At 51.3% G+C, this 27,832-nt stretch overlaps 2 protein-coding genes across 14 annotated transcripts in view; one reads left to right on the top strand and one right to left on the bottom strand.

The window, feature by feature from the left end:
* The window catches only part of EMP3 (epithelial membrane protein 3 (MAM blood group)), a 7,698-nt gene extending 3,117 nt beyond the window's left edge, over window positions 1-4,581 (bottom strand). Inside the window, exons 1-2 of one of the 7 annotated variants that reach the window (XM_069549348.1) lie at window positions 4,539-4,581; window positions 1,258-1,365 (exon numbers count right to left, since the gene is read on the bottom strand). The gene's annotated coding sequence lies outside the window, so the exon portion shown is untranslated. Of the gene's footprint in view, window positions 1-938; window positions 1,623-1,968; window positions 2,061-4,538 lie in introns of those variants that run through there. The other 6 variants (XM_069549344.1, XM_069549345.1, XM_069549347.1 and 3 more) reach the window with 6 other exon arrangements.
* Window positions 3,641-27,832, top strand: ODAD1 (outer dynein arm docking complex subunit 1). Of its 7 annotated transcripts, none has more exons than XM_069549336.1 (15): window positions 3,641-3,739; window positions 5,073-5,165; window positions 6,370-6,469; window positions 6,628-6,817; window positions 14,039-14,161; window positions 14,452-14,565; window positions 17,798-17,865; window positions 23,207-23,394; window positions 23,622-23,756; window positions 24,066-24,148; window positions 24,244-24,412; window positions 25,790-25,953; window positions 26,057-26,160; window positions 26,709-26,787; window positions 26,882-27,832. In XM_069549336.1, the coding sequence occupies exons 2-15, from the start codon at window positions 5,096-5,098 to the stop codon at window positions 27,374-27,376; spliced, it is 2,082 nt and encodes a 693-aa protein (XP_069405437.1). In that variant the 5' UTR covers window positions 3,641-3,739; window positions 5,073-5,095; the 3' UTR covers window positions 27,377-27,832. The 7 variants fall into 7 exon arrangements, 6 of the variants coding, with proteins under 6 accessions (XP_069405437.1, XP_069405435.1, XP_069405434.1 ...); XM_069549333.1 differs by adding an exon at window positions 4,671-4,727 and having other exon boundaries at window positions 3,713-3,739; window positions 23,622-24,148; XM_069549335.1 differs by lacking the exon at window positions 3,641-3,739 and adding an exon at window positions 4,492-4,727.

Below are 27,832 nucleotides of genomic sequence, written 5' to 3'. Positions count from 1 at the left end.
AGTCCAGACTCCCAAGTCTAATGGAAATGGGGGCTAGGAGCCCCAAACTTCTGGTCTGAGGGAGGAGGAGGCTGGGAGCTAGATGCCTGGTTGTGAAGGAGGAGGGAGCTGGTGGCCCGGACTCATGAATTTCCCAGGGCCTGGAGGGGGCCAGTGATAGACTTGGGTCCAGGAATGAGTAGGACTAGCAATCTGGCTCCCATCTCTGCAGAGCCCTATCCCTGGGGACATATGGGCAAGGATGTGAAAAATTCCTATTGCTGCCTGTTCAGATATATCAGAAGCTGGGGGCTGCCCCTAGAGATGGACAATCTTGACTCACCCCACTCCTCTCTTGGGGTGGAGGGAGGAAGGGGGACCCGGTGAGTCATCCGGTCGGTGACTCATCTCACCCTCCTGCCGCATGCCTCCAAGCACCAGGGAAACCCCAGCCCCTGTCTATGCCCACGAGGTCCCCACCCCACCCTGCCCTGCCGCCAGACTAGTGTCCACTGGACACATTGTAGGGAAAATGGACAAGATCCATGCTGGGGGTGGGAGAGGGCCTGAAAAGAAGGAGCCAGCCCTCATGACCCTTCAGTGTCCAGAAAGGGCGGCAGGGGAGTGGTGGCGGGTGGGGGCTGGAGTGTCTCCAGACTTCGGTTGTTCTCATGAGAAGCCCTGACCTCAGGGTCTTCCGGGGGGAGTGGACAGCCATAGAGTAAAACCGCAGGAAGTTTTTGGGTGGTGGGGGTTCTGCTGGGAACCCTAAAATCTGTCGGGCCCCACCTCTTTCCAAGCCTCCACCCCAAGTGCCAAGAGTTCACTTCTTAAATTACAAGGATTTCCAAGCTTCACCCAATCTGGCAAGGGGGTGAGGGTGGGGGTCTCCGTTCCAAACTGCTGCACACCCAAGTAAAGAAAGAAATCACAGGCTGAATAACGGATTGAAAACTTACCGAGAGCGGCAGAAATCAGATTTGAGTCCGGTCCCTTGATCGGGCCTCCGTGCCCCGCCCTTCTCTTCCCTCCTTCCACCCTCTCCAGGCCCCCGCCTCTCACCGCCTTTCTCCCTCCCTCCCTTTCTGGCTCTCTCTCTCTTTCTTCCCTCCAATTCCGGAACCCTTTCTTTCCCTCTCTCTCTCTTTCTTGCCTTCTGCCTCTTGTCTCTCTCTCCTGTCCTCACCGTCTGTACCTCGATCCTCCTCCCTCTCTCCTCATTCTCCTGGTTTCTCTTTCTCTGGCCTTCTCAATATATACTGACCCTTTTATACCCACCGCGCCCAGCTGAGGTCGGCAGCCAGAGGGAGGGACCAGTCACTCGCGTTCCTCCTTTTCTGGGCCCCCACCCACTGCCCCAACAGGCATCTTCTGGGGCTCCCCGTCCTGCGGTGGAGATGACACGTCCTTGGAGGAAAGGAAACAGAGCTGGGGCCCTTAGGTGGGGCAGGCATATCGGGTGGGAGGATCTGATTCTCAGGCCTCTGCTCCTGGACTTGTCCCGGGAACCGACATCTGCTTTCCCTGATGGGGCTTAGGACTGGATCCTCAGGGGGATGGGTGTCTGGGCGGGGAGACCAGATTCCTGCCAAGGGGAGTGGGCTGAGGACTTGTGGGGTTGGCACCCTGGTGGGAATTGGGATGGGAAATGGGGAAGTGTGGAACTCCGGAAGGGGGCAGGAGGTGGAAGTTAAGAACCCAGGGCTACTGTTTCCTGCCTAGGGGACCTTGACCAATTATTCCAACTCTCTGAACCTCAGTTTCCTAATCGAGAGTTGGGCACAGTACTACTTATACTGCTGACTATATACTAACGGCAACGATAACAATTCTGATACTTACTCTAAACAAACAAGGCGATACCACTGCACTAACACCCCTAACACATTTTTTCTTTTCCTCATCAAACATTTATTGAACATCTATTATGAACCAGGAGTTAATAATGAAGAAAACAGACTCGAGCCCTGCTGTTCTTATGGAGTTTACCTTCTAGTTGAGCAAGAGAGAGAATGACGCATCAGTACAGTAGCTAGACTTCAGGTGGTGGTAGGGCTTTGAAGGAAATGAAATACAGTGACACTGCTGATGATGGGAGGCAACTTTAAAAGGGTGATCCGGCAAGGTTTCTCTAAGGAGAAACCTCATTCTGAGATGAGACTTGAAGACAAGAGTTATTTGAATGCTGGAGGGAGAGGAAGGACACAGGATTGGAGAACAAGCTCAAGTTGTTTGGGGAGCAGACAGAAGAGCCAGTGTGGCCGGAATATAGGGAACTAGAGGGAGTGGTAGGAAGGGAATTCAAAGAGAGCCCTTGAAGCCTAGGGGAGGAGTTTGGATTTTATTCTAAGGGTGGTGGGAAACCATTGGCGGTTTTAAACAGAAGTGCAGTACCAGGGACTTAATGTTATGAATAACTATTATTGTTATCATTATTATTTATTTTTAGATTATTGAATAAGTGTGGGGAGTGATTACCACTATGTACCTGGGTCTCTATGGAGGGTTGGGTGCTTGGTGAAAAGCAAGGGACAGGGAGCCAGGTGTCTGGGGTCCTGATGTGGAATTAAGAGCTGGAGGACTGAAATCTTGGTCCCCACAGGGGAAAGGAACTGGATGATGGGATGGCTGGGTATCTGAGGGAGCCACAGGGAGAGGGAGGGAGAGTGGTTGGTTATCTGGGCTCCCTGAGGGGGTGAGGGAGGGGCAGTTCAGTGACTGGGTGGTACTCCTAACCCTAACCTGGAAGCTGTTACCACTATGACATAGGCTTTATTCATTATCTGTGATTTGGGGCAGGTTATTAATCTCTCTATGCCTCAGTGTCTTCATCGGTAAAATAGGAATAATAATAGTAAATACCTCAAGGAGCAATGCTTAGAGGAGTGCCTGGCATAGAGAAAGCACTGTTGTACATGCATGTTACATGACACACTGGGACATGGGAGATGAGGTGTCTGGGATTTGGAGAAGGGACAAATGCTTGGGTCCATTGGGTCCCAAGTCTAAAAATTTGGGAGTACAAAATGAAGGTCGCTGGGGGTGGGTAAAGTAGTTACATCTTTGAGAAGGACAGAGACTGGGGGTCTGAACTCAGTTCTCCAAGTAAGTTAGGAAGCCTGGGTCACCGGGGGAAAAATGAGGGACTAGAGATCGTTATGTTCTTCAAGGAGGCAAAGGGGCTGGACCTGAGTCCTGGGAGGAGTCTGGGAACCAGGGGCTATAGAGATGGAATTTGAGCGGGGGAGGTGGAGAACAGGAAGCTAGGACTCTGAATCAAACTCCTAGAGTGGAATTAGCGCCAGGTTGGGGTACCCTGGAGATGTTCCGGGCAGGGGGTCCCCCATGCTAGGGCCCTACAGAAGGGGGAGAATTAGGGTAGCGGAGGGCGGTGGTGGAATCTTCCCCTCCTGGGCCTCCAAAGCCACGAGCTGAGCGCCCGCGGGCCTCTTCCTCCCACAGGAAACCGCAGGCGTTGGGCACACCCAGCCTGCAAGGAGCGGCGCCCACAGACAGCAGGCTCTGCGAAGGCCCACGTGGGCAGCAGGCGGCAGTCAAAGGGGGGGCGTGCCCTGCGGAGCTCGGGGGCGTGCCCGGGAGGGCGTGACCGGAAAGCAGGGGCGGTGCGGAGCGCCCTAGGCCCCGCCCACTTCCGCCTCGCAGAGCGCGGACAGCTCCGGCAGCTGAAGGTTTTGGCAGTCTCTCCTGAGGCCGTTGGCCGCGCATGCGTAGTGAGCGGCTTCGAGGACTTGAGGCAGTGGTAAGCGCTCCTCTCCCTCACAACTCCCGGCATCGGTACCGCCTGCCTGCCAATGAAGCCTCAAAATAACGTGGTCTTAATCAGCTTAATACACGCATCTCTCGCGCCCCATCCTGAAGGACTTCGGCCCAGTTCCAAACCCTTCCGGACGTTCCCCTCCCAGCCCTGCCTCCACAAGCTCTTTCAGCTACTGCCTCTCCCTCTTGGAAACACACAGCCTACCCCTCACAACCCCGTGCTCCCCACACAGATCATCTCGGCGGTTACCCTCAGCACCCCCTACAAGTCTTGGGAACCTGCGTCCTTCCAGCGCCCTCCCGCCAGGTCTCTCACGTGTTCTCCCAGCCACGCCCCTCGCCACCCCCCGAAGCCCCACCCCTCACAGGGCCCGCAGCCCTGCCCTTTACAGGTACTCTTGTCCCTCCCCTCTCAAAGCTCCGCAGCCCTGCTCTGGACCGTTATCTGTGTCTCTGCCTTCGTCAGGTCCCGCAGCCCCAGCCCTCTCCAGTCCTTCAGCTCTGCTTTTCCCTCGCTAGCCCCGAAGCGCCGCGCCTCAGGCTCACGCAATTCCCCTCTCCTCAAAGGCCCCTTTCGGCCCCGCCCATCCTAGTCCTCCACAGCTCCGCCCCTCGCCCGGCCTACAGTCCCGCCCTTCACAAGGCTTACAGTTCGGCCCTCACAGGCCCTCCCAGCCCTGCCCCTCGCAGGACTCCCGAAGCCCCGCCCTCAGCCCCGCCCCTCGCAGCACCCCCGAAGCCCCGCCCTCGTAATGCTCCCCTAACTCATCTGTTCTTAGCACCTGACCGTGAAGGCTTCGTCGTGGCCTCGTCGGCCCCTCCTCCCTAGCCTCCCCTCCCACGGCTTTCTTCTGTGGCCTTGGTCCCTCCCCGGATGCTGTCCTCACACCTTCATTGGCCCCTTATCTCCCCAGTAACCAGACCACAACAGTGAGCTTGGAGTACCCAGGACAGGTCAGGCATTCCAGCAGGTAGGGACCGGGCCTCGCTCTCCTCAGCCGACCGGGGCTGGGGTTTCCCCTGCCTCTGTGATGCCTGCTCCCCAAACAGCCCCACCTCGGAGATACCGAGGGTCTAGAGGACCCCGTGCCAGAGTCAGAGCCGTAACGCAAGACAGAATGTGAGAGGTGGGAGGTTGGGAGGGGCTTGGGAAGAGATCTGACAGGTGCCCCGCTCTGACTCACTGGAGGAATTGAGACTCAAAAAGAGGCCAGTTCTGGGGTCACCCTCTTCCAGTGCCTAGTCCCTCGCTGTTCATTGCCCACCCTCCTCGCCCACTCCTCACCGTCTGAAGGGGTCCTGTGTCGCCCCTACAGGAGCCTCACCCTCTTTGGCCAAGATGCCTTTTGGACTCTCGGCTGGGAGCACTCGCTCCGAGGATGGAAGTGAGGCCTTCCTGGAGGGAATGGGTAATTCCTACTTTCTTTATTTCATTCATTCTTTCCCCCGGTTTTCCCATGTTTCAGGTCCTGTGCAGCGGGGCCCTGGGGACCAGGAGGGTTTTCAGGAGCGCCCTCTAGTGGCTACACACTTGCTCCAGAATGGAGGTGGAGCCGGACCTGGGGAGTGGGATGGCTAGAAAGGCTTCCTGCAGAAGTTTGAGTGAGGCCCAGAACTTCTCCCAGGAATTACCAACAGGAGAAGGAAGGGAAGAGTGTTTCTGCAGAGAGAACAGGATGTGACTAAAGCAAAGTCTCTTTACCTCCACATCGTTGACCCTTGGGGTCAGGGATCAGATCATTCTTGGATATTAGGGGGAGGGTTCTGTGCACTGGAGGATGCGCAGTGCTCCTTTGGCTTCTACCCACTGCATGCCAGTAGTACCCTCCCGACCCTCCCCTACACTGTGGCAATCAAACATGTCTCCAGACACGGCCAAATGGCTTTAAGGGGTCAGAATTGATCCTGGTTGAGAACCAGGCCGTGGGGGATGGGGAGCTAGTGGATGGGACCAGAGAGGTGGGTAGGGTCGGGTTTGTGGGGCCTGGAACCCAGGCTGTGGAGCTGCAGCTTTGGAGGTGCTGGAGCACAGGGAGGTCTGTGACCGCTCTAGGCATGGAAAGAGCCTCTGGAGCTGTGAAGGGAGGCCAGGAGGTTGGGGAGGAGGCTGGGGTGATGGTCCAGGCAAGGGAGGGTGAGGCCTGAGCCAAGGGGATGGGCTGAGAGTGAGGAGGCGGGAGGGTGGGGCTGAGGAAGGGTGGTGGTGGGGTTGAACAGGAAGGATGTAACAAGAAAAGTGTCCCCCCCCCCTTCCCCGGGAACTTGGCACATGTCCCCAGCTTTCCCAAGTTCTAGGTCCTGTGCTTCTGGTCCCTGAGGACTGTGAGGCTTCCCTGGAGTGCCCTCTCTTGGGGAAACAGAGGCATGCCCAAACCCTGGATAGAAGTAGCTTTGGGGCCGGGGAAACGCGGAGGTCAGCTTAGGGTACAGGCAGTATGCAGGGATGAGGAAGCTTGAGAGATACAGGAACTGAGAGGCAGCCCTAGAGTGGTGCGGGGGACTGGGTCTGCAGTTCAGCTGCAGTTGGTGAGCCCCTAAGGGAGCCAGAATTCCTAGGGTTGGAGAGGGAGGGGCTGGATTCCTATGAATCCCTTGCCTGGTCCCGCGCCTCAGTGGACTGGGAGCTGAGCCGACTGCAGCGACAGTGCAAAGTGATGGAAGACGAAAGGCGAGCCTACAGCAAAGAAGTCCATCAGCGCATCAACAAGCAGCTGTGAGCCTGGGTCCCTGGAGCTGGGGAGGGGGCTGTTAAGGAGGTGGGGGGTTGCATTCCTGGGTCTGAGAGGGGAGGGCAGGCTCAGTCTGTCTGGACTTCAGTGATGCTGAGCTCTGCCCGGTTCTGGTTTCCCCTCCCCCTCCCTGCCTGGGCAGTGAGGAGATCCAGCGCCTGGAGGGGGTGCGAAACAAACTGCAGGTGCAGATCAGCGTCGCCCAGAGCCAGGTCAGGCGGCTGCGGGACAGCGAGAGGCTGGAGAGCATGGGCCACCTGCTCAAGTGCCAGGTCCGGGTGCAGGCCGAGGTCAAGGAGCTGCAGGCGCAGAACCAAGCCCTGGACAGGCAGGTGGGTCCTGGGGCCAGACTCGGTGGGTCCTGCTCAGGGTCAAGTGTCATAACCTCTTTGAGCCTCACCTTCCTCATCTGAAAAGTGGGGTTATCGAAAGCATCAAAATGGGATCGTTTCAATGGGGTTATTGAAAGTTATTGAAAGCATCCTCTCAAGGGAGTTTGTGTTCAGGCTCCCATAGGAATTATGAGTCTTTACTGCTTAGCACAGCCCCATGCCTTCAAAAAAGCGGTTAAGAGGGCAAGAGTCACCTTCTGGAGTCAGTGCACCCTGCATTATAATAGAATTTTGGTCCAGGCGCATCAGAGCTATGTGACCGTGGGCAAGTCATCTTCTCTCTGGGCCCGAGTTTCTTCATCTGCAAAAAGAGAATGTGGGTAATGCAGCAGAGTCTAGACCGACTTTTCATCCTGTTGGCTTCAAGATCCTGTTATTTGACCCTGGAAACGTGACTTTTCTAGGCGAGTGTTTTTTTCAGTTTTTAGGACCAGGACTCACTGTGACACAGTTCATTTACAAAGAGATGCATATGGATGTAAACACACATACAAACAAATATGTCAGAAACAAAAGTTTCCCCAAATAATATTCTTCTCCACATGGGATCCATTATATTTTCTTTCTTTTTTTTTTCCATTCTATTTTCAATTCTACTCTTCATTTTAAAAAGTTTCTTGCCAAAAGACTTCCCTAGAGGTCCAATAGTTAAGATTTTGCCTTCCAATGCTGGGGAGTCCTGGTTCAATCCCTGGTGAGGGAGCTGAGATCCTGCATGCCTTGGGCCCAAAAAACAAAACACAAAGCAGAAACAATATTATAACAAATTCAATAAAGATTTTAAAAATGGTCCACATCAAAAAAATCTTAAAAAAAAAGTTGTTTGCTGAGACCAAAAGATTTCTTGCACATTACTGGATCACAAATAGGAGATTGAAAGTTAATTATCTTGGTGGGCTGTATTAGTTTGCTATTGCTGCTGTAACGAATTACTGCCTACTTGACTTAAAGTGACTTAAAGAGAACTAAAGAGCCTCTTGATGAAAGTGAAAGAGGAGAGTGAAAAAGCTGGCTTAAAGCTCAACATTCAGAAAACTAAGATCATGGCATCCAGTCCCATCACTTCATGGGAAATAGGTGGGGAAACAGTGTAAACAGTGGCTAACTTTATTTTGGGGGGCTCCAAAATCACTGCAAATGGTGATTGCAGCCATGAAATTAAAAGATGCTTACTCCTTGGAAGAAAAGTTATGACCAACCTAGACAGCATATTAAAAAGCAGAGACATTACTTTGCCAACAAAGGTCCGTCTAGTCAAGGTTATGGTTTTTCCAGTGGTCATGTATGGATGTGAGAGTTGGACTATAAAGAAAGCTGAGTGCTGAAGAATTGATGCTTTTGAACTGTGGTGTTAGAGAAGACTCTTGAGAGTCCCTTGGACTGCAAGGAGATCCAACCAATCCATCCTAAAGGAGATCAGTCCTGGGTGTTCATTGGTAGGACTGACGTTGAAGCTGAAACTCCAATCCTTTGGCCACCTGATGTGAAGAGCTGACTCATTTGAAAAGACCCTGATGCTGGGAAAGATTGAAGGCAGGAGGAGAAGGGGACAACAGAGGATGAGATGGTTGGATGGCATCACCGACTCAATGGACATGGGTTTGGGTGGACTCAGGGAGTTGGTGATGGACAGGGAGGCTTGGCGTGCTGCGGTTCATGGGGTCTCAAAGAGTCGGACATAACTGAGCGACTGAACTGAACTGACTTAAAGTAATACCAGTGAATTATCTGGCAGTGCTGGAGGACAGAAATCCAAAATGAGTTTCACTGGGCTAAAATCAAGGTGTTAGCAGGCTGTGTTCCTTTAAGAGCCTTCAGGGGAGACTCCATTTCCTGCTTTTTTTTCCTGCTTCTAGAAGCTGCCTGCATTCCTTGGCTTATGGCTCCTTTCTTTTAAAAAATTTTTATTCTTAAAGTGATTTATTTTGATAGTGCCAGGTCTTCATTGCTGCTCTCGGGCCTTCTCTGGTTGCAGCAAAATCAGGGGCTACTCTCTAGTTACAGTGTATGGGCTTTCCCTTGCCTTGGCTTCTCTTGCTGTGGAACATGTCTAGGGTGTGTGGGCTTCAGTAATTGTGGGCACAGGATTAGCCGCCCGGTGGCATATGGGATCTTAGTTCTCCAACCAGAGGTCAAGTCTGTGTTCCCCTGCATTGGCGGGCAGATTCCTAAGCCCTGGACTGCCAGGGAAGTCCCTATGACTCCTTTCTGTACCTTCTTAGCCAGCGATGACCGGTCGATCTTTCTCAAGCTGCATCACTCCAATGCCTTTGTCATCTCTCCTCCTCTGATTCTGACTCTCCTGCTTCCCTCTTTCACTTGTAACAATGTTTGTTATGATGTTGAGCTCATCCAGACAATTCCGGAGATTATCCTTGAGTCATCTCAACATCCTTGGCTTTATCACATCTGTAAAGTCCTTTATGCCTCTTCAAGTGACATAGTCACAAGTTCTAGGAATTTTGATGTGGACATCTGGGCAGGAGAGTGTGGGGAAGGGGGCGGGGGCTTGTGTGACTTGTCGCATGAATTCAGCAGCACCCAAGAACAGCTTCTAAATGTTTACTCCCATTTTCTGAACCTATCACACCAGAAACTGATGACAGACAATCCTTGGACTGTACCAGTTCATAGCAACAATCTATGTATATACATATATGATAAAATTCAGCATCCATTCATGTTAAACTATTAGCGATCCAGGAATAAAAGGGAATCCCCCAAATTTAATGAAGGGCAACTATAAAATATCTACAGCATACATTATATTTGATAGCAAAACATGTAAAAAAAATTCTCCTTGAGATCAGTAACAATATAAGGGTGTTAGCTAGCACCACTTCTGTTTGACATTGTACTGGAATTCCTATCCAGCCCAGTATGGGAAGGAAAAGAATGATAAACCAATTTAAAAATTGGAAGAAATGAAATTGTCAGTATTTGTTGGTGATCTATTTGTATACATTGAAGATCCAAAAGAATCTACAACTAACTTACATTTAACAAGGTATTTTAACATTGTGGCTGGAAACAAAGGTTAATGATATTTCCCTGTATTAACAGTAACTATTAGAAAATTAAAGAAAAAAAAAAAGAGACATTTATAATAGCCAAAGGAAGTACCTGGGAAGAAATCTAGCAAAAGTATGCAAGACCCCTATAGAATAAATTGTAAAAGTATATTGAGGAATATTAAAGAATGTTGGGGAAGATTTCCCTGATGCTGGGAAAGATTGAAGGCAAAAGGACAAGGGGGCAGGAGAGGATGAGATGGTTAGCTGGCATCACCAACTCAATGGACATGAATGTGAGCAAACTCCGGGACATAGTGAAGGACAGGGGAGCCTGGTGCAGTCTATGGGGTCACAATGAGTTGGACATAACTTAGTGACTGAACAACAAAGAAGAATTTAATATTTGAATCATCTTTTTTTTTTTTTTTGCTGCTCTGCATGGTGTGCAGGATTCCCTACCGGGGAGCGAACCTACACCCCCTGCAGTGGGAGAGCAGTCTTAACCACTGGACCGCCAGGGAAATCCCAAAGAAGAATTTAATAAATGTAGAAGTATACCATGTTCATGGATTGGAAGAATTAGTGTTGTAAAATGTCAGATCTCCAAACCGATTTATAAAATTAGTGTAATTCCAATCAAAACACTAAAAGTTTTTTATTTTTAATGGATGAAATTGACAAACAGATTCTAAGATTCATAGAGAAGTGAAGTGAACAAGATGACTAAGATTTACTTAAAAGAACAGTGTGGGAATTCCCTGGCAATCCAGTGGCTAGGACTCCATGCTTCCACTGCAGGGGACACAGGTTCAATGCCTGGTCAGGGAACTAAGATCCTGCATGTCATGCAGAGAGGCCAAAAAGGAAAAATTAAAAAAAGAAAAAGAAAAGGCCATAGGGCTTTCTTGGTGGCTCAGTGGTAAAGAATCCACCTGCCAATACAGGAGACATGGGTTTGATTCTTGGTCTGGGAAGATCCCATATGCCCTGGGGCAACTAAGCCTTTGTGCCACAGCTACTGAAGCCCATTGACCTAAAGCCTGTGCTCTGCAACAAGCGAAGCACTCAATGAGAAGCCCTCACACCGCAAATAGAGAGTAGCCCCAATTCTCTGCAACCTGAGAAAGCCTGCAGGCAAGAGTAAAGACCCAGCACAGCCCAAAAGAAGACAGAGAAAAGTCATAAGGAGATACCATTTACACACTCACCAGACTTTCAAAAGTGAGTGTCCAAATACACCAAGTGCTGGGGAGAGAAGGAACAGTGGGCCCTCTTAAAGAATTGTTGGTTCATAAGACCCCACCAGCTGGAGGGAGTCTAAATTGTCATGTGTATTCTGAAAAGTTTTTTCACTCATTGTCTATTAACTTTGAAGAGAGACATACCCTGTGATCTGGCGTTGCATCCACTCCACACGGATGGTCACCGGAAGCAGTCTTGGGCTCCACCTGACCGTGACACTCGTAGGATCCAATAGGCTGTCACTTGGCACCAGGTTCACTTAACTCTGCAGAAGCACAGAGGGCAGAAAACAGCAGCATCTTTGCATGACAGCATCTTCCTTGAGCATTCAGGGGCTACTTCTGAGCATCTTCAGCTGGACGATGCCATATGCGTGGGTGTTGCCCACCTTGTCATGGGGATGTTTTTTTATATTCAACACGAGCCACCACTTGTAACCGATATCAGAGCAGCTTGTAAGGCCCCACCAGGAACATATTACATTATAAGAAACACCCCACAGAGAAACCAGTTTTCTATTCATTCATAATCACATAAGCCTCTGGGGTCTACAAGTCCACTCACAGTCCTTCCAGTCCGATATAGTTCACAATCAGGGGCCACCCTTATAGTAAACATTGTTGCCTGGGAACCGCAGCTGGCATTCTGTATTTACCTTAAACCCAGTATGTTTCCACGGAAATGGTGTTAGAAGGAATTAAACCAAAGTCATCCCCCAGTAGAAACCGGTTTAGATTTGTCAGTAATCCATCCTCCCACCCAACAATGCCACTTCTGTGTGTATACCCTGGAACCAGGATTCATGAAAAAGTGTTGATAGATGCATTATTCATATCATCTAGCTCCAGATTATCCCAAATGTCCATTAACATTTGAATGAATAAATAAATTGTGGTATATTTTTATAATGACATAATATATGTGTGTGTGCTCAGTCACACTGTCGTTTCTGACTCTTTGCAACCCCGTGGACTGTAGCTCACCTGGCTCCTTTGTCCATGGGATTTCCCAGGCAAGAATACTGGAGTGAGTTGCCATTTCCTTCTCCAGGGGATCTTCCCTACCCAGGGAGTGAACTCTGCATTGGAAGTACAGAGTTGTAACCACTGGACCACCAGGAAGGTCCCTGCTACATCATTTCATATAAGAGACTTAAACATCCTTGGATTTTGGTATCTGAGGAGAGTCCTGGAACTAATCTCCTGTGAATACTGAAGAAGACTAATTTTTCTGCAGAACTGGGAAACTAGTATAATAGTCAATTTCAAGCTACCAGCGATTGAACTCATGTACTTCCTGAAAATGTAACCGTGAGCTCTCAAGCACTGTCTGAGGAGCCCCATTATCACACTGCTAACAAATCTATTATAGCAGCTTGGCTGAACAACCCAGTAAGGGTTTGCATCCTAACAACCTAGAAACCACTTGAAAAAAAATATATGTATATACATAAGTTGAAGAAAATAGTGTTTAGTTCTTAAAAACCACAATTACCTGTGAGATGTTTCTGCCTTTGGGGTGCTGTGCAACTTTTCAGATCTTGGTTAGATTGGACTCACCACTCATTCCATACTGATTTCTGTGCAGCACTTGGCTTTCTTTTTTAAATTGAAATTTTACTGAGATGATAGATTCACAAGCAGAGAAGTCCTTGTATGCTTTGCCCGATTTCTCTCAATGGCACCATTTTGGAGCTGTGATTCTTTTTTTTTTTTTTAATCGCAGCAACTGCTAAAAACTGTTTCAGAAAGATGTGTCGTCCAAAGGAATCTAGCACCACATCCTGTTGAACCTGGGAACGACCTTGAGCTCCAAGTTCATGTGGTGTCTGAGCAATGTCCATGTGTCTCCCTCAAATTTTAAAATATCCCTATGGTTCTCCCTGCATAGAGTTTGCTGCAATGCTCTGGGGGTGCCTTGGTGCATGTATTCATTTCCTAAGGTGGCTTACATGACAGAAATTGATTGTCACACAGTCCTGGAGGCCAGGAGTCCATAATCAGGATGTGAGCAGGACTGGTTCCTTTGGAAGCCTGGAGAATCTGTTCTGTGTCTCTTGCCTATGTTCTGCTGGTCTACTGGAAATCTTTGGCATTCCTTTGTGTGTAGAAGCATCACTCTGATCTTTGCCTTCATCTATTTTTTTCTTCTCTTTAAAAAAAAGATTTTCTACAATTTTAAAGGTTATGCTCGAGGAGATGTTTGTGCAGGGGCAAGCATTTGCAGCAAAGGGCCCCAGGTCCGGGTTTATCTCACTCTCAGACTCTTGTCTCCACTCTGTTCACTGTGAGTGGTGTCTCATCCACCCAGATCACATGTTTCTCCCAAAATACCAGAGAGGATTCAGGCTCTGAATCCATCAGAGATGGATTGGGGCACACATCCATCCCGCCTGCCAACGCAGGAGACACGGGTTCGATCTCCAATCTGGGAAGATCCCGCGTGCTGCAGAGCAACCAAACCTGTGTGCCACGACTACCAAGCCTGCGCTCTAGAGCCCATGAGCTTCAACTACCAAAGCCTGTGAACCCTAGAGCCTGTGCTCTGCAACCAGAGAGGCCACCGCAAGGAGAAGCCTGCTCCCTGCAACTAGACAAAAGCCTGGGCGGCAGTGAAGACTCAGCACAGCCAAAAATAAATAAATAAAATTTAAAAATTATTAAAAAAAAAAAAAGAATTGTCTAGACCTGGGTCATGTGGCCAGCAGGGCGGCTCCATATGGTTGGAAGCCAGACCCACGTGGAAGGTTGGGTACTGATCTCAGAAGCGGGTCCAGCTGATGGCCAGGCACACAAGGACTGCTCCCATCAACCGCCCTTAGTCACTCACCCTCCTGCTCACCTCCTCCCCTCCCTCAATCTCTCCCACATCTCCTCAACCAATGGGTACCACCCTCTTTCCCCAGATCCAGGAATGGGAGAGCCGGAACTCTGCCCACAGCAAGAATGCCAGGTCTCCAGGATGTGTCCAGGATCGCAAGGTCAAGAGCCAGCGAAGGATCAAGAGTCTCGAAAACCAGTTGGACAAGGTGAGGGTCCGCCCGTTGGCTGTCCCCAGTCCCGAGCTCTGGGGTTTACGGGAAGACCTGAGCATGGGAGTCAAGTTTCGGAAATGGTGGACCAGGTCAGGAGACACGATCCCGGAGGGATGGAGGGTCCCCCCTGGGAAGGAAGCTGATGCTTGGGTCCTTGGCGGCTCTCGGGGTCCCCAAATTGGGAACGGGCCCCCAGTCTGGCAAGTGTCCTCTCCTCTGCTGAAAGTGGAGAATGGAGGCAGGCCAGGTGTCAGACAGGCTCTCAGCACCCTCTCCCACCCCAGGTCATCTGTCGCTTTGACATCCAGCTGGCTCAGAACGCGACCTTGAGGGAGGAGCTAGATCTCCTGCGGATCGAGAGGAACCGCTATCTGAATGTGGAACGCAAGCTCCAGAAGGTCAGTGGCCCTGAAGCCCAGGAGCCCTTGGCCCAGCCGGCGAGGAGGGGAGGATGCAAGAGTCACCCTATCTTCTCCAACCCTCCCGCCTCAAGTGCAGAACACCCAGAACCATGGATTTACTTGAGTCTGGAGGGAATGGAGACCTGAAAATGTTCCAACAAAGACAACTGCAGAGATGTCACTTTGAGTGTTGTCATGGGGTCGGGGGGGCAACAAAGGCTCCGGCCAGACCATTTACATTCCACACGTTTCTCAATAAGCTTTGAAGTTCTTTGAAGAACCCTCCCTTCCTCCCTCCGCCTCCCTCCCTTCCTTTTTTTCTCTTCCCCTCTCTCTAAGTTTTACTTTGAAATAATTGCAAATCTGCAGAAAAAGGTGCAGAAATAGTACAAAGAACTATCAATCCTTCACCAAGATTGGTAATTTGCCATTTTGCTCTCTCTCTCTGTCTTTCTCTTTCCGGGTAATTGTTTTTTTACTGAAAATAACATTGTCACGATTTGAGAGCTCAGTGTAGACATTACAGAACGTCATTAAGAACGTCAGTGCTTATTTCCTAAGCACGAGACCATTTTCTTACATAAACAAAGTGCCCTTGCCCAAGTCAGGAGCTTGAACATCGTTACGGTTCTCAATAGTCTGTATTTAAAGTTCATGATTATTCCAACAGCATCCCGTGATAGTTAATTTAATTATCCTGCTGCAGGCTCTTGGCCAAGATCCCACAGTGCATTTGGTTGTCCTGGCTCCCTTCATCTAGAACAGTCTCTTGACACTTCTTTGTCTCCATGACTTTGACATTTTGGAAGTACCCAGCCCAGCTGTGCTTTGGGACATCCCTCAATGTGGGCTTATCTGATCTTTCTCCACGATTAGATTCAAGTTGTGCTTTTTAGGTGAAATATCACTGAGGTGGTATTGTGTCATTTGTGGGAGTTACACCAGGAGCACATGATGTCAGTTTGTCCCGTAACTAGTGACGTTGACCTTGGTCGCTTTGTCAGCCGGGTTTCTCCAATAGAGAGTTTCCCTCTTTATAATGAATGGGTCCCGGGAGATTCTTTGAAACCGTAAATATCCTGTTTCCCAACACATTTCCACTCTAGCCTCTCATAATGATGATTTTTACCTGAATAATTACTTCCGTGCACGCATGCATTGTGTCTAACTCTTTGCAATCCCGTAGACTGTAGCCCGCCAGGCTCGTCAGTCCATGGGATTCTCCAGGCAAGAGTACTGGGTGGCCATTTCCTTCTCCAGGGGAATCTTCCTGACCCAGGGATCAAACCAGTCTCCTGCATTGGCAGGTGAAATCTTTACCACTGAGCCACCTGCGAAGTCCAATTATTACTGTAATCGCTGCCAAAGAGTGATTTTTCTCTCTATCATTTCTTTCTCATTTAGAAAATGGCATTTTACTTAAGGAAGAACTTCTTAAGTATATTTGTGGATTGTCAGTAAGCATTCATGTATTCTTACTTTATCTGTGAGTTATAATCCATAGCGCTCATTACTTATTATGATGCTCAAATTGTCCCAGACGTCTCTGGTGGGAGTGCCCTCAAGCTGGCTTTTTTGACAAGCCCATCGTTCCCCACCCCCAGGACTTCCTTATTTTCTGGCACAAGAAGATAGTCCAGACTTTCTTGTACTTGTTCTGCCTTAACTCTCAAGTTAGTGTTTCTCTAAAGAGTCCTGGTTCTTCCCAGTGGGAAGTAGGTGCTGAGAAACCAAAATATAGGCTCCAGGAGTCCTCGCTGCTACTGGGGTGTCACTGACTTGAGGCCCTTTCTCTGGAGAGAGCTAGGAAACACACACACATTTTAAAATCATGAGTTTGTGTCCATGTCTCTCATTCTGACCCCAGCACCACTGCCTTATTCCTGAACACTCCCCATTTTATCCTTGTTTTCCCCCACAGTGGGAACTCTAGCTGCCAATAGCATTGATATATGTACTCATGTTCAACCCTATGAAATACCCAAGAGAAGTTTGGAATTGTTACAACTGCACTAACAACCCTTGAACCTGAGAGTTCACAATTCATTTGCTGATTGTTTTATCCTCTGAGGGTGTGGGTATCTACACCTTATTCAGAAGTTACTAGGATTATTTCCTATTTTTTCTTGGTCTTCTTTGTGGTTCTGTTCTTTGAAAGATAGTCAGGTTCATTTGCTTCTCTTTGTATTTGGTTTTAGTTCCATCCCCTATTCTTGTTGACTGAATTTTCTTTGTGAACACGTCATTGACGGGTTCCCAAATCAAAACTATCCCCGAGACTTCCCTGGTCCAGTGGCTAAGCGGGTGCCCGTGTTCTACCCCTGGTCAGGGAACTAGATCCCACATGCCGCAACAAAGATTGAAGATCCCAAGTTCTGCAACGAAGACCTGGCATAGCCAAATGAGTGAATAAATTTTAATAACTATTCCAAAGGTTTCCCACAGAAACATCATTTCCTCGTCATTTCTTCTACTCCATTCCCACTCAGCCCCCGTAGTTTCTGGTTCTCTAGCCTGGGTTTCTTGTTGCAAAAGGGTGTGTGTGTGTGTGTGTGTGTGTGTGTGTGTGTGTGCATATACATATATAGGGGCTTCCCAGGTGGCGCTAGTGGTAAAGAATCTGCCCGCCAATGCAGGAGGTGCAAGAGATGTGGGTTCAATCCCTGTTTCAGGAAGATCACCTAGAATAGGAAATGGCAACCCTCTCCAGTATTCTTGCCTGGGAAATCCCATGGACAGAGGAACCTGGTGGGCTACAGTCCATGGGGTTGCAAAGAGTTGGACACGACTGAGGATGCACGCAGCATACATGTATATGTGTTTATACACATTAGTACATACATGTACACTATATGTGTAAAAATATATACATGTAATTTCTTCCTTTCTCCTGAAAGAACTCTGCACAGACACTTCCACAGAACTAGGAAACAGATTAGTGTGGTCACAATTTTGAAATTGACACACTTTTTTGACCCTACCTCAAAGTTAGGTCAGCACTCTTAGCAATATCCTGAGTTGGGTGTTTCACTGCATTCCTGGTCATCAGTCTGGGTTTCCTCTCCCTTGGTACCTCCTTGAAAACCCTTTCATGAGTTGCCGCTAACTAGGAAGGACCACAGTTGTAAGGCACAGGAAACCCACTTCTTACTGGGGAGATACAGGCTCAAAGGAAAGCCCTCCAGGGGCGAGGGCATCAGAAGTGGCTTCGGTCTTGTTCTCTTGGCAGGAGATCCAGCTCCTGAAGGACGCGGTCAGGAACCTCATGGTCTCCTCCACTTCCGCCTACACCGTCAGGTAGGGCCCCGGGAGGCATCCACACATTTTCTTAAGAAAGTGGTGGGAAGGTTCTCACCTCATGAAACAGATTGTCAGAAGCCCATCCCCCAGTCTTTCATAAGATGCTCCTTTCTTGCCCCTCCTCCACCAATTTTCCAACTGCTTGGGCAAGGTCCTTCTTCTTGGGTGTATGAGTTAACCTTTTGGCCCCTGTCTTTTCATGGCACATAGCACATAGGAATATAGAGAAACTTAAGGGTAGTTCTCAGTGGCCCAGTGGTTAGGATTCCAGGCTTTCATTGCCAAGGCCCGGGGTTCAATTCATGGTTGGGGAACTGAGATCCCACAAGCCCTGTGGTGCTACCAATAAACAAACAAATAAATAATATATAAACAGATTTAAGTAAGCTCAGGAAGCAGGGGGCCAGGAACGTAGGAAGCGTTGGTTCAGTTCAGTCTCTCAGTCGTGTCCGACTCTTTGCAACGCCATGAACTGCAGCACACCAGGCTTCCCTGTCCACCATCAACTCCTGGAGTTTACCCAAACTCATGTCCATTGAGTCGGTGATGCCATCCAACCATCTCATCCTCTGTTGCCCCTTCTCCTCCTGCCCTCAATCTTTCCCAGCATCAGGGTCTTTTCAAATAAGTCAACTCTTTGCATCAGGTGGCCAAAGTATTAGAGTTTCAGCTTCAACATCAGTCCTTCCAATGAACACCCAGGACTGATCTCCTTTAGGATGGACTGGTCGGATCTCTTTGCAGTCCAAGGGACTCTCAAGAGTCTTCTCCAACACCACACTTCAAAAGCATCAATTCTTCAGCACTCAGCTTTCCTTATAGTCCAACTCTCATGCCCATACATGACTACTGGAAAAACCATAGCCTTGACTAGATGGACCTTTGTTGGCAAAGTAACGTCTCTGCTTTTTAATATGCTGTCGAGGTTGGTCATAACTTTTCTTCCAAGGAGTAAGTGTCTTTTTAATTTCATGGCTGCAATCACCATCTGTAGTGATTTTGGGGCCTCAAAAAAGTCTGACATTGTTTCCACTGTTTCCCCATCTATTTCCCATGAAGTGATGGGACCAGATGCCATGATCTTCGTTTTCTGAATGTTGAGCTTTAAACCAACTTTTTCATTCTCCTCTTTCGCTTTCATCAAGAGGCTCTTTAGTTCTTCACTTTCTGCCATAAGGGTGGTGCCATCTGCATATCTGAGGTTATTGATATTTCTCCCGGCAATCTTGATTCCAGCTTGTGCTTCTTCCAGCGCAGCATTTCTCATGATGTACTCTGCATGTAAGTTAAATAAGCAGGGTGACAATATACAGCCTTGACGTACTCCTTTTCCTATTTGGAACCAGTCTGTTGTTCCATGTCCAGTTCTAACTGTTGCTTCCTGACCTGCATACAGGTTTCTCAAGAGGCAGGTCAGGTGGTCTGGTATTCCCATCTCTTTCAGCATTTTCCACAGTTTATTGTGATCCACACAGTCAAAGGCTTTGGCATAGTCAATAAAGCAGAAATAGATGGGATTTTTTTGGAACTCTCTTGCTTTTTCGATGATCCAGCAGATGTTGGCAATTTGATCTCTGGTTCCTCTGCCTTTTCTAAAACCAGCTTGAACATCTGGAAGTTCTTGGTTCACATATTGCTGAGGCCTGGCGTGGGGAATTTTGAGCATTACTTTACTAGCATGTGAGATGAGTGCAATTGTGCGGTCGTTTGAGGTCAATTGTTTGGCATTGCCTTTCTTTGGGATTAGAATGAAAACTGACCTTTTCCAGTCTTGCAGCCATTGCTGAGTTTTCCAAATTTGCTGGCATATTGAGTGAAGCACTTTCACAGCATCGTCTTTCAGGATTTGAAATAGCTCAACTGGAACTCCATCGCCCCCACTAGCTTTGTTTGTAGTGATGCTTCCTCAGGCCCACTTGACTTCACATTCCAGGATGTCTGGCTCTAGGTGAGTGATCACACTATTGTGATTATCTGGGTCGTGAAGATCTTTTTTGTACAGTTCTTCTGTGTATTCTTGCCACCTCTTCTTAATATCTTTTGCTTCTGTTAGGTCCATACCATTTCTGTCCTTTATCGAGCCCATCTTTGCATGAAATGTTCCCTTGATATCTCTAATTTTCTTGAAGAGATCTCTAGTCTTTCCCATTCTGTTGTTTTCCTCTATTTCTTTGCACTGATCGCTAAGGAAGGCTTTCTTATCTCTTCTTGCTATTCTTTGGAACTCTGCATTCAGATGGGTATATCTTTCCTTTCCTCCTTTGCTTTTTGCTTCTCTTCTTTTCACAGCTATTTGTAAGGCCTCCTCAGACAGCCATTTTGCCTTTTTGCATTTCTTTTTCTTGGGGATGGTCTTGATTCCTGTCTCCTGTACAATGTCACGAACCTCCATCCATAGTTTATCAGGCACTCTATCTATCAGATCTAGTCCCTTAAATCTATTTCCCACTTCCACTGTATAATCATAAGGGATTTGATTTAGGTCATATCTGAATGGCCTAGTGGTTTTCCCCACTGTCTTCAATTTAAGTCTGAATTTGGCAATAAGGAGTTCATGATCTGAGCCACAGTCAGCTCCTGGTCTTGTGTTGCGAAGAATATAATCAATCTGATTTTGGTGTTGACCATCTGGTGATGTCCATGTGTAGAGTCTTCTCTTGTGTTGTTGGAAGAGGGTGTTTGGTATGATATTTATCAATATTGGTTGAAAGAGACAGAGATTCTCTCAAGACACCTTCAGGTAAAGGGTCATGTTGTATGGAACCCTGAAGCCCTGGCTGCTCAGCTGATGGGCGTCTCTCCCTGCCTCTGGGCTCTTGGGGGCTCTACCCTCTTTCTCTCTTATCCCATCTCTACTCCTTTCTAAGCTTCAGTGCTGTTCTCTTACTCCACGCGGTTTCTTAGCTTCTATTCAGTATCTTGTTTCTAGCCCACGACTTCTGCCTATCATGGTTCGTGATTCCATGAGACATTGGCTCTAGCCCAAATCTACCTTAAGGTTTCTATAATCTTTCTTGCTTTGTTCCTTCTGTCTCTTTTTGCTTTCTTTCTTTCCTTCTTCCTTCCTTGCTGTGAGTTAAGATGCACATACAGTTCACCGTTTAAAGTGCACCTTTCAGAAGCATTTAGTATATTCGTAATGCTGTGCACCAGAATTTTTGTTTCCAATACCCCAAAAGGAGATCTGTGCCCAGTAGGCAGTCATTCTCTAGTCCCCTCTTCTCCAGTCCCCTGGCAACCAGTCTCCTTGTCATCTGGACGATTTACCCGTACATCTACCTGTCCCTAAGTGTATCTTTATGTTTCATGTAAATGGAATATTATGACGTGTCCTTCTGTGTCTGGCTCCTTCCACTCAGTGTAATGCTTTCAAAGGTTCACGTACATTGTAGCATCTCTCAGAACTTCCTGCGTTTTTATGGCTGATTCTTTTTGTTGTTTAAATTGCACTTCTTTAAAACACTCATTATTTTTACTTTTTGGTCACATTGCATGGCATGTGGGATCTCAGTTCGCTGACCGTGGATCAAACCTGCGTCCTCTGCAGTGGACACATGGAATCTTGACCGGTGAACCGTCAGGGAAGTCCTTTTATGGTTGACGCTGTCATTTGTTACCTGTGGTCTGCCATGACCTCTTCAGAGCCTCAACTCATGGCTTCTGTTCACGCATAGCTCTGGCTTCTTCCTAACTTGGCCTTCATAACATGACTTCCTGTGGCTTCTCTCTGTACATCGTTTTAGCTTTGGCTTCCTGCTGTCCCCTTCTTAGCATCTCCCAGTGTAAACTCCGAGGAGAGAATCTGACTGGCCTGCCTTGTCTTTTCTGCCAAGCCCCACCGGTGATGGTCTGTTGGCCTGTCTTTGCATCAGAAGCATCTGGCCCCTGCCAACACTTGTCCAGCTGACTGCAGTGGGCAGCCCAGCTGGGTGCAAGGACAGGGTGGTTTCAGCTAGAAGGCAAGGGACAGGTGTCAGGATCAACACTTCTTGTCGGACCAGCGCTTCCTGGCTAGGTGACCTGGGCAGGCCACTTCCCCTCCCTGAACGTCCGTTTCCTCTATTGTGACATGGCAATAATAATGGGATCTACTTCATGGACCCCTGTGGGCAGCTTTAGTACATATCCTGCAAGGCCTGGCTCTTGAGAAGTTGGGTTCCCTCTTCCTGGCCCTTCAGTGGGCCTGGGGCCCAAGACACAGAAAGAACTGTTAAGTCCTGATCCCTGAGGGGCTCCTAGAGGGGTCTCTGTGGGCTGGGCCTGGTGGGTGCCAGGAGAGAGGTCCCACCAAGGAGGACTCAGCAGAATTTGAGTAGAGCCAGAAGCTTGTGCCCTGAGTCGAGGCAACCAAGGTTGGCAAAGGCGTGGAAAGGGGAACTAGACTGGTCCATGGGACCTGAGAAGACTGAGCTGCTGGTCTCCCCACCTAATGGCCCTCTGACCTTTGATCCTGTGACCTGTGCCCCATAGGCTTGGGGCAGTCTGAGTTCACAGTTGGCTGCACTACTGTTAAAAGCTTCACCTTCAGCCGAGCAGGCCAGGGGAGTTTCAGTCAGCAGGTGTCCCCAGCATCCTAACAGGGTGAGCACTCAAGTGCTGGGGATGGCCCTGCAGGCTCCAAGCTTCTTATCTTTCCAACCACACTACCCACCCCCACCCCAAACTCCAGCACAGTTACCTTATCACCTGGGTCCACCTTTTGGAGTCTGAGTATCATCTCTAACTGTGCCATCATCGCCTCTTGCCTCCTGTTCCACAGCCACATAATAACGGCCAGGCTTCCCTGATGCCCCAGGCAGGCACTGCAGCGGTGCCCCCTCTGTGGGCAAGACTATCAGTCACTTACACAGCCCACCCACCTCCTCCTCCTCCACCCCCTACCGCCTTGTAACCCCATCCTGACCCACCTCTAGGAACCTCGACAGTTCTCTGCCTTCTGTGACAACCTGATTCTGCCCCATCCTTGGGACCCCAGGCTGACCCCACGCATCCTGTGACCCCAGGCTGGCTCTGTCCATGTCTGTGATTCCGGGCTGACCTCCCCCATCCCTGGGACCCCAGGCTGATAGCAACCCTGCCCCATTCACCCTCCAAACCCAGGCTGACCCCGCCCCTCCCTGGGCCCCAGGCTGACCTCAAATCCAACCTCCTGTCTCCCTGCTGCTGCTGCTGCTGCTAAGTTGCTTCAGTCGTGTCCGACTCTGTACGACCCCATAGACGGCAGCCTACCGGGCTCCGCCGCCTCTGGGATTCTCAGGCAAGAACACTGGAGTGGGTTGCCACTGCTTTCTCCACCTGCCTCCCTGACCCCAGTCTAACCACCCCTCATCCCTCCCAGGGAAGAGGCGAAGACCAAGTTAGGCATGCTGCGGGAGAGAGCTGAGAAGGAGGTGGCCCAGAACGAGACGGAGGTGCAGATCTTGCAGCGGCAGATCGCACACTTGGAGCAGCTGCACCACTTCCTCAAGCTCAAGAACGGCGACCGGCAGCCGGATTCCGCCACCGTGGAGAAGCGCGAGCGGCGGGGTGAGGCCGGAGGCCGCCAGCTCAGCCCCCCGAAGGCGGGGCAGCGGGAGGGGCGGGGCCGCCGGGCCCAGGTCTCAGCGTGGGGCGGGGCCTCCAGGGGCGGGGCGGGGCCTCCAGGGGCGGGGCGGGGGTCTGCAGGGCCGCCCCCTCCCCACCGGCCTCGCGGCGCAGACACCCTGCGCTCGTGGTTGCCCCGACGGCGACCTCACGGTCCCCTCGCCCCCCAGCCCGGGAGGTGGCCGAAGGCCTCCGGAAGACCTCCCAGGAGAAGCTGGTGCTGCGCTACGAGGATGCCCTGAATAAACTGTCCCAGCTGACCGGGGAGAGCGACCCGGACTTGCTGGTGGAAAAGTATCTGGAGCGTGAGTACCTGGGGGTGGAGAGGGGCAGGCTCTCGGCCCCGGCCCCCGGAATCCAGTGCAGACTGTGCTCTGTCTCGGTCACCGAGGGCCACCGCTTCGGGCCTGGGGGGGCCTTTCACCCACGCTGGAGGGCCCAGGGATCAGGCTCCGCTCCACTGGACTCTTACCGTCCGCCCGGCCTCCGCCACGCTCCTCCCCGTCTTTCCCAATCTCCCTCCTTCCCCCGTCTCGGGCCTTCTGACCCCTTCCTCCTGTGTTTGTCTTTGCCTGCGCGTCTCTTGTCTCTTGTCTCTCCCCACTGGCCCCCAGTGGAGGAGCGGAACTTCGCGGAGTTCAACTTCATCAATGAGCAGAACTCGGAGCTGGAGCACTTGCAGGAGGAGATCAAGGAGGTGGGCGAGACCCGCCCCCTCCCCGTCCCCGACTCCTCTGGCCGCCTTGTGGTCCCTCCGGAGCCGGGCCCAGCGTCGCGCCCCTACCCCCGCAGATGCAGGAGGCCTTGGTGAGCGGGCGCCGCAGCGAGGAGGACCGGCGAGCGCAGCAGGAGCAGCAGCGGGCCCAGTTGCAGCAGCGCGTGGACGATGTGCACTCGGAGGCCGACGACCTGGAGGCCCGCTACCACAGCTTTCGCGAGCAGCTGGAGAAGCTCAAGACCAGTGAGCCTCCGCCCCGGCTTCCTCCGGGAGGCTGTGATGAGCAGGCGGGGAGCCCTGCTGGGGTTGGCCACGGACAGACATTCCGAGGACCACTTTGTGCATTCCCTTGTCTGTCCCATATGCATCCATCCATTCTTCATCCATCCCTCCGTCCATCCTGCAGCAGCATCCCTTCCTCCTTCCAGTGCAGAGGGACAAGGGTCAGGCTGCCCTGGGTCTGAATCCCAGCTCCCCCAACTGTGAACTTTAGCGTGTGGTATCCTCTGTCGGAGCCCCCCTGTAAGTGCCTGCTTCGTGGGGTTGGCATGAGATTGGTGGGATGACAGGTGGAGAGAGACAGGGAGAGATGGCAGTGGTGATGGGGAGCAAGCCGGAAGTCCGCCTCCTGCTGCACAGCAGGAGCTCAAGTCTTGGTAGACCCTGTTTGCCACAGCGCCAAGCCCTGTGCTAGCTGATGAGGACTGGGCAGGTTGCGGGGCGGGATAAGAGACTGGCTTCGGATACTCATAACCCAGGGGCTGGGATGGAGGATACCCTGGGGACTGCAGGAACGAGAGGATGCCTTTAAGTCAGCATGGAGTGCAGAATTTGGGGGGGGGGGCAGTGCTCAGTGAAAAGTGGGGCCCCTTCTTGAAAAACCAGCAAGAATTTCAAGTGCCAGCAGCAGAACCCATGACACTGGCTCTGTCGGGTCACAGGGGAGGTCTCCTGGGAGCAGTGATGCTTGAGGCGGATTTCAAAGGATGAGTAAGCAAAAGCCTGGAGCGGGGGAACGCTTCCAGCAGGTAGGGTCCAGGCTTGGAGATGCGTTCAAGGAAGGCAGGTTCTTTGCGCAGAGAGGGGAATGGAGAGGGGGGCGTGGGTGGGAGCTGAAGAGCCTCAAATCCTAAATGGATGCCAGGCTGAGGTTTTACTCCTGGGGTTGCGGTGCCCAGGCGTCTCATTGTGGTGGCTTCTCTTGTTGCGGAGCACAAGCGTAGGGCATGTGACCTCAGCAGTGGCAGCTCCCTGACTGTAGGGCAGAGGCTCAATAATTGTGGCCCTGGGTCTTTGTTGTTCCATGGCATGTGGGATCTTGTTGGATCATGGATTAAACCCCTGTCCCCTGCATTGGCAGGCAGATTCTTTTTACCACTGCGTCACCAGGGAAGCCCCTCCCTCACTTTCTGTCCTCTGTCATCTGGAACCTGGGGGCCAGGCACCCAGAGATGCCCGCCAACCCTCCTCCCCTGGCAGTCTGAACTTGGACAAGTCCCTTTCCATCTTTAAGCCTTGTTTGGTGTCTCCCCAGCCGGGTCAGCAGGGCCTTGAGGAGGAGGAGAGGGTTGGCACCCCCTGGGCACTGAGTCCATGACCACCTGTCCCCTCTGATCCCAGACATGCAGCACCTCTTCACCAGCGCCCAGTGTGACAGCACCCTCATCAATGACCTCCTCGGGGTCAAGACCCACATGAGAGACCGGGACATCAGCCTTTTCCTGAGCCTCATCGAGAAGCGACTGGTGCAGCTCCTGACGGTGCAGGCCTTCCTGGAAACTCAGGTTGTGGTGCAGAGGGTATGCGGGGGGGCGGGGGGGGCGGTGTTGCAGGGGCCAGGGTCTTGAAGACAGACCTGAACAGACAGCCGGCTTCTCCACCCTCCAGAACTACACCTCCACCAGCATGTTCAACGCTGCCCTCATGGTGCTGGGCCAGAGCTCTGAGGATTTTCCTAAGAAGGTGGCCCCACCTCAGCCGCCAGACAACCTGTGAGCCAGAGGGCCAGAGGGAGCAGCTGGGGAGGACTAGCCCGGGGAATGGAGGCGAGATGTGGGCAGGGGCCGTTCTTGGGGGGATCCCCTGGACTAGGGGGGGCTTCCCCGGTGGCTCAGATAGTAAAGAATCTGCCTGCAATGCAGGAGGCTCAGGTTCGATCCTTGGGTTGGGAAGATCCCCTGGAGAAGGGAATGGCAACCCACTCCAGTATTCTTGCCTGGAAAATCCCATGGAGAGAGGAGCTTGGCAGGCTACAGTCCAGGGGGTCGCAAAGAGTCCATGGCGACTGAGCGACTGACATTATCACTTCCTTGGACAAAAGGGTGGGGGGTGGTAGAAGATGAAGCGGGTGCTTTGGGGGAGCCAGGAGGAGTAGGGTCTCCGGGGACAGTATGGGCGATGGGGCCCTGGGTGGACCAGACAGGGAAAAGACGCTCTGACCCCGGCTGTGGCTGAAGGTCTCAGGACCTTGCAATGAGGAGCCATCGAACTTTCGAGGGTAGGGACTTAGAGTCCCTTCCTGCCTTTTCCCCCACTTCAGGGAGGACCCCCCAGGTTTTGAGGCCAAAGACGACTATCCTCTGAGCAAGGAGGAGCTGCTGAGCTCTGTGGTGAAGGCGGTGAGGATGGGCATCTGCAGGGGGCGGGGCGGGATGGGGGCGCCGGTGGGCTGGCGCGGCCTCCCCTGGGGGCCCTAACTCACTTCCCCGGCAGCTGGAGGCCCGCGAGCAGCCGAAGGAGCAGCACCTAAAGGAGCTGGTCGAGGGCATCAAGGTGGAGAGCACCCCGAGCATGACCTCCAGTGCCCAGAAGGTCAGCTCCAGCTCACGCCTGTTGACCCAGCGGCCTGGTCAAGTCCCCGGGTCCATCATGAGCCACAAGACCAGTGGCATCCTGATGTCCAGCGGAGGCCGTGCCACCAGCTCCAACGTGGGCCATGTGACCTTCGGGGACTCCACCAGCGTCGCCACGGGGGGACTGATGTCCAGTCGAGGCTCCACCGCGGGCCACGTGACCTTCCGATCCCCCAACTCTAGCAGCTACCTGGGGTCCACTGGATACATGGGGTCCAGCAGAGACCATGACAGCTTTGAGGCGAGCAAAGGCCCTGGGTCAGAATCAAGTGGAGGCCTCGGGTCCAGCCCCGGCCCTGCCTCCAGCCCCGGCCCTGCCTCCACCGCCAGCAAGGACTCCCACAGCAACCACTAGGGCACCCAGCCCCCACCCCGCCCCGGGCTCCTCGCAGGGCCTTCTCTGGGTCTCTGCCTCTCGATTCCCTTCCCTGCGTTTCTGTATCTCTCCCTATCAGCTCCTCCCTCATCAGCCTCCTGGTCTGTCTGTTTCTGGCCCACCCTTCCCTTTCAGATTTCCTGTTTCTGAGTTTCCTGTTCAGTGTGTCCCAGTCTTGTCCCCATGCCTGTGTTCTCATCTCTGCTCTGACCTCTCTGACGACCCCTTCCCCTCCTGTTTCAGCTTCCCCGTTTCTAACTCCCTCTCCTCACCTCCATCTCCCAGGCCCTCCTTGCATCTCATGTCCCTGCCTCTGTAGTTCCTTGTTCCCCTCAAGAGTCCTCAGTACTGACTAGTGGGGGAAGAATGGGGGAAAGATGTCAGGGTTGGCGTGAGCTGTGACCATAGGAAATAAAGGCCAGAGTCTGACTTTTA

Source organism: Ovis canadensis, chromosome 14, assembly GCF_042477335.2.
Source record: "Ovis canadensis isolate MfBH-ARS-UI-01 breed Bighorn chromosome 14, ARS-UI_OviCan_v2, whole genome shotgun sequence".
Taxonomy (NCBI): domain Eukaryota; kingdom Metazoa; phylum Chordata; class Mammalia; order Artiodactyla; family Bovidae; genus Ovis; species Ovis canadensis.
The sequence above is the reverse complement of the archived record's forward strand: the minus strand, read 5'-3'. Positions and strand labels throughout refer to the sequence as shown.

Bases quoted from the DNA above. Each gene is read 5' to 3' on its own strand.
- ODAD1 (XM_069549334.1), top strand. From the start codon at position 5,096: ATGCCTTTTGGACTCTCGGCTGGGAGCACTCGCTCCGAGGATGGAAGT. The intron at 6,470-6,627 runs GTGAGCCTGGGT...CTGCCTGGGCAG, and splicing joins CAGCGCATCAACAAGCAGCT to TGAGGAGATCCAGCGCCTGG. The intron at 14,566-17,797 runs GTCAGTGGCCCT...TTCTCTTGGCAG, and splicing joins TGGAACGCAAGCTCCAGAAG to GAGATCCAGCTCCTGAAGGA.